Raw genomic sequence first — 6,021 nt, forward strand, 5'->3', positions numbered from 1 at the left:
CAAGTCAAATTCCATGCACATAAGCACCAAGAGAGAATTAAATTCCAGCACCCAAATTGAGAGGTCAAGAAACAAAAGTAAGAAACAAATTTAATTGAAAGAAAACAGTACCACCAAAAGGATTTATAATATGACAACTTAGAAAGAGATTCAAGAAATTAAAGCAAACAATTAAAGGTACTCAATAAAAGTTGGCACACAAAAGGAATTCCTAAAGGAAAGCACTAGAGTAGATGACCAAATAAAAAAACAGCACCACTGGAAAATGTTGTGGGCCAGAAAACAGTTTTGTTCCCCGATTTATGCTGAGCTGTAATTGTAAGATTTGTTTCTGAAATTTGGATACAAGAAAATTCAGGATCTTAGCTAAATTTTGGCTTTGGAATCACCTAAAACGCATGCACCATTTTTTTTTAATAATTTTTGCAAATTTGGTGTGCAGTTAGGCCAGCTGGAACGCTCAAGATTCGCACTCTGATTTTGTGAGATTTATCATTTTTTTTCTGTTGCTTCTTTTGGCCTCATTCTTTTTTTGTCCTTTCTATAACACCTTAAACTTTCATTTTCCAGAAATTCAGAATTTTCCTATGGATGAAAAAAAAATTCTGTAAACAAAACAGCCCAGAACAGAGAGGTGTTACAGGGGAAAACTGGAAAACTGGAAGAAAACAGCAAGATAACCAAATTAACACAATGGTAAATGTGAGAATGGAAATTGTGTATGAACTAAGACACAATTATGAACTCAAACTAAAAATAAAAAGCACCAAAGGATCAAAATAACAGCAGATTAAAGCAATATAAAGAGACCCAAAACAAGAAACAATCAAGCCAAAAAAATAGGACTACTAAGAATTGATGACAATATGGATGAACATGACTTGACAAAACATGTATAGATTCAGAAAATTAAAGACTCAAAGCATAATATGAAGCAAAATAATGAAAGCAATAAAGACTCAAAGCCTAAAACAAAATAGCAACACAAAGGTGTATGGAATCCTATCACAAATTGCACAAGAACTTGTTCAAGATCAAATGAACAAGAGTGCTTGGGTTGGATCTTCCACAAAGCACACCAAGAACAAATTAAAATATAAAAAACAGCAAGACAAGTAAGAAATTGAAATGACAAAGATGAAAATAAAGAAGAACTGAAATTAAAAAGACAAGCTACTCATCTTGAAGAACCAATAGCTCATGATACCAAATGATGGCATTTCATGTGTTCTTCTTGAATCAAAGTAGTAAAATGGATGCGGAAGCAATGGGTGAGTGAAACAAAGCCCTCCTAGGAGTTGTGATGGCTTTGAAGGTGCATGATGAGTATGAATTTAGAGAGGTTCGGCCAGCTCTATGAAGAAAGGTGAAGGGAGTGAAGTTTATAGCCTAGATTTCTAGGAGAAGTATAACTAGTGCACAAAATGGGCAGCATAACAATACTCAAATAAACTTGTCCAATACAAAGAGATAACCTTCCTATTTATAGGCTATTTGGGCTTAAATGTTAAGCTACATTTCTAAGGAAAAGAAAACCAAAATTAAATCTAAATTCTAAGCCATGTGCCATGCAATGACCGGCCACACAACCCTAGGTTCTAGAAGGTTTCCTTCACAAAGTTCTTTCTACACTACCTATCTTACTAAGTACCCCTAATGGGCCTTTTATGCAACAAAGCCTCTTCTCTCCCAAACCGTAGCTTGGCCCTTGTGTGTGTGAAGCTAGACGGTCTAGGACTCTTCATAGATGCTCCTCATGTAGCCTTGGCCTAGACGCTCCTCATCATGGCTAGACGCTCCTTGTGAGGCTAGACGCTCCTTTTGGAAGGCTAGACGCTTCTTTGTGAAGGCTAGACGGTCTTGGTCTTGGAAGCTTGGCTTTCATAGTGTGGTGAGCTTGGGCCTTCCTCCATCATCAGTGTACCTACATCATCGCCGAGCTCCATGAAGGTATTTGCGATAGCCATATCGGAGGACGAGCTCTCTCGTTGAAGGTCATTCGAGCTGTGTATTACTAGCCGACCATGAAGGAGTATTGCGTGAAGTATGCCCAGCGTTGCGAGCAATGTCAGAAGCACGTTGATTGGTTACACATACCAACTGAGGAGCTGAGGTCTATTTATAACCCGTGGCCCTTCCATACACGGGGAATAGACATTCTAGGTCATTTTCCTTTGGCAATACGACAAATGCAATATCTCATTGTGGCCATTAAATACTTCACCAAGTGTGATACAATCCAAGTAGACAAGAACATGACCAAGGACTCAAGAGACAATTCACACTGTGAGCAGTCATCTCAACAATCAAGTTAAGGCCCCACCAAATATCGGACGGACCTCACTAGAAGAAGAACTTGGTATAGACCAGAACATCAACTGTTCTTTCTTTTGGTCTTCTTAAAAGAAAAAAACATGTTTTTAAATAATTTGGGCTCACTTTTGGGGTCCAAATAGAAAAATAGGAAAGAGTAGGTTCACAAAGCATAAAAGGGGGTGTACTTAGCGAAATGGGCTTGTACCAAGCCCATTTTTATAAGACAAGGCACCTAGAATTAGAGTTCTTAACCTATCTTCTAGAAGCTATGCATAAAGGTGCCGTTTTGACCATGGTCAACACCCTAGACAACCCCTCTCCCTTGCCATTTCTACCCTTCCCCCATCTTGCCCACCAAGGCACCCCTACCTATAAATAGGGTGTCTTGCCTCATGTATTTTCACATTGATATTTGAAGTAAAGAAACTCTGCTGGAGTGAATTTGTCAATCTCAGTATTGAGTTATTTGGGTCTTATCTTGGATGGGTAATATCCTAAGTGGTGGCTCTGGGTCTTATCTTAGGTGGGTAATATCTCAACTGGCCACTCTTGAATCACTCATCTAGAAGACCCTCTGCTCCAAGTGGCGTGACTTCCTTTCTCCCCATAAGCTCTTTTCATCTCTTCTTCCTTTTACTTTCTTTTAACGCCTTCCATTCACTTCCTTCAACTATATTCATAATTGTCTTTTAATTGTTGGTCCTCTTCATCTTTTTGTCTTTATTTTTCGCCTCTCTTTGCATCTTACACGTCAAATATCTGTGTTTTTCTTTTTGCCCTTCTGAAGTGAACCTTCACACTTAATTAACCACTTGGTTAAGTTCGTGTCCAGTGGGAATCTTATTAGGGTTCTCACCTTAAATGGCTAAATCGAAAATCATAAACAAAGAGCAAAAAATAAAATATGCAATCCTAAAATTAACTCACATCATGTGCTAATTCGATACAAACCAAGTTAACAAAAAATCGCACGACCACAACTTAGTGCCCCTTGCGCTCCTCAAGTTAACGTTATACCTTTCGAAAACGCGCGCTCCAAACCACTGTTTCATTCACTTCTTCGCATTCTCTCTACTGTTCATCTTTTCAAACTTTCTCTGCAATCTTCGTTCTCTTCTTCGCACCTCCAACCTCCACCAAACCAGATACTCAAAGGTATAATTTTTCTCTTTTGATGGCTCTTCCCTTTAACTTTTGCACTGATATAACTGCCTGGGTCTGTTTATTTCCTTTGCGTTTGCGTTCTTCTTCCCCATTTCTCTGTTTCTTCCTTTCTGAACTTCTCGCGTGGGTAGGGGTTTTCTTAGGGTTTCTTTCCCCTTTACGCCTTAACCCCATTCACTGAACCTTTCTTCTTCTTCTTCATTCTTCAGCTTTCTCAATGGCGAGTACTAAAACGACGACCAACCCTCCACCCCCAAAGGTCAACTATAGGGCCCTTTACCCCTGGGCTCTCGACGAGCTGCTCATCGAGTGCTCTAGCCTGACCACCATGAAGGCTTGGAGGGATCATATCGAAGGATCGGGGGTCTATCAGCATCGTGCCTTTGCTAGGAGGCACGATGAAGATATAGTTGTGCTTCCCTGTACTCCAGGCGAGCCTATCTGTGGGGATGAGAGGGCCAACAATGGCGTTCCTTTCTTCTACTTTTACCAGACCGTATTCAAGCGCACCGGGATGCGCTTGCCCTTTTCGGCGTTCGAACGAGAACTGTTCACGGAGATCAACGTCGCCCCAGCCCAGCTACACCCCAACAGCTGGGCTTTCGTCAAGGCGTTCAATATCTTGTGCGGGTACCTTGGCCAGCCACCCTCAGTCGACATCTTCCTCCATTTCTTTGAGGTGAAGAAACAGGGGAAGAGCTTGTGGGTGAGCCTGAGCAGCATTGTTGGGAGGGTCATCTTCTCCCTTTTCCAGTAATCATACAAAGGCTGGAAAGGGAAGTTCTTCAAGGTGTGCTGCTCCGATTATGACCACGCGGCCTTGGACGGCTTTCCCCTATACTGGGTGGAGGAGGTCAAGCTGACGAAACCCAAATCCCTGGACGAGCTACCCTCGACTGATCGAGAGGTTTGCCAGATCCTGGCCAGTGTGGGGACTCTTGACACCTCTATACTGATAAGCCGCGAGTATGATGTAGAGGCTCTTGCTAAATACATAAGTATGAGAGTTACCCCTCCTAGCCTTCTATTCTCTGCTTTTGCTTGTTTTCTGCTTGATGTATGATTTATCTGCTCTTCTTGTGTAGTAGCTTAACTCGTGCCTAAGCCCTACTGTGTTTATTCTTCTTGGTGTAGATTCAAAAATGGATAAACAAAGACAATTGAAGCTTGCCCAGATTTTAAAGTCCAAAGGCGAGGCTTCGTCAAAGGGGGTTGGGGATCCCATACCTCCAACCTCGGAAACCACTCCTACCTCCCCTAACCTTCGCCCCCAACACCCACCTACAACTGCATCTCCTCCAGCTATACCCTCTCCAAACCACCCCCAAAACTCGCCACCCCCCATAGCAGCCATTCCACTTGCTTTGGCTGAGACTCCTGCTGAACCAGCCCCCCTTGACAAAGGCAAAAGGGTGGTGGTGGTGCCTTCTGAAGATGAGGAAGACTCTGCTGAAGGGAAAGTCTTCAAAAGAAGAAGGACTTCCCGGGCGGCCCTTCAGGTTGCTACCTCCACCACCTCCTCCTCCCACGGGGCTGAGTCTCTTAGGGAGAACCCTCCAAGCGCCACCTCACCCCCTCAACCAATGGCCTTGGAGGGTGGGACTGAAACTGAGCCCATATTAGCTCCACCACTTGCCCCAAAACTTCCCCTGCCAATCCAAGAAATTTTGAGGGGCTACCTGGAGAAGATGTCTCCCAGCACCCAATCTGAAGGGCCCAAGAAGGAGGGCATGAACTATTATATGGGCGCCTTTGTTGCTTGTGCTAACACCTGGCGGGCCTAAGCTAAAACCAGAGCAATCGAAGCCTCTGCCTTCCAAGCTTTGGAGAAGGAGAAAGCCTCGTTGAAAGAGGAGAAGGAGAGGTTGGCCTGCCACTGGGAACGTCAAGAGGAGGCCTACAAGGTCTCCTTGAAAGTGGCCCAAAAGTCCAAGGAGGAGGCCAGCAAGCGACTACATGAGGTGGGGCAGGCTCATGCTGAACTCCTTAACCAAGTCGTGCCCCTCCGAGTGAAAATCGTGGAGCTTGAAGACGCATCCAAGACCTCTGTGGCGCAGTAGAAAAAGCTTGAAGACCATTGCACTGACCGGGAGCAAAAGCTGGGAAAAGCTGAGGCAGCACTCGAGGCCAAAACTAACGATTGCGCCCTGCTAACCACAGAAAACACGACTCTGCAGGCCAAGGTTCAAGAGCTGATCGCTGCCTTAGGAGCCAAAGAGCAAGAGATGGCTTCACAAGCTGAGAGCTTCAAAGCCACGGAGGAAAAGCTGAGTGAAGAGGCTGCAACGGGTTTTGCTGATGGGTTTGCGGAGGCCCTTGCTTAAGCAGCTTGCGCGAACCCTGACATCGACATTTCAGAGTGCAGCCCCTTTAACGAAGTGGTCGATGGCAAGCTTGTACCCTTGGAGGCCCCTGAAGACTAGCCAATCATTGCACTTTGTAACTACTGTGTGTTGAAACAAGTGTTGTTCAAGCTTTGAAGAATCCAAAACCCTTTGAAGGATGTTGAAGCCTTGACTGTGCTTGCTGTTGCTGTGCTGG

The 6,021-nt window shown here is 44.0% G+C and overlaps 1 protein-coding gene across 1 annotated transcript; it reads left to right on the plus strand.

Annotated features, from left to right (window-relative positions):
* Positions 1–4,622: 4,622 nt before the first annotated feature.
* On the plus strand, positions 4,623–5,264 carry LOC137832992 (classical arabinogalactan protein 9-like). The gene has a single exon (XM_068641395.1). The coding sequence runs from the start codon at positions 4,623–4,625 to the stop codon at positions 5,262–5,264; it is 642 nt and encodes a 213-aa protein (XP_068497496.1).
* Positions 5,265–6,021: the final 757 nt, after the last annotated feature.

The sequence above is a fragment of the Phaseolus vulgaris genome, chromosome 6, assembly GCF_000499845.2.
Source record: "Phaseolus vulgaris cultivar G19833 chromosome 6, P. vulgaris v2.0, whole genome shotgun sequence".
In the NCBI taxonomy this organism is placed as follows: domain Eukaryota; kingdom Viridiplantae; phylum Streptophyta; class Magnoliopsida; order Fabales; family Fabaceae; genus Phaseolus; species Phaseolus vulgaris.

Bases quoted from the DNA above. Each gene is read 5' to 3' on its own strand.
- LOC137832992 (XM_068641395.1), top strand. From the start codon at position 4,623: ATGGATAAACAAAGACAATTGAAGCTTGCCCAGATTTTAAAGTCCAAA.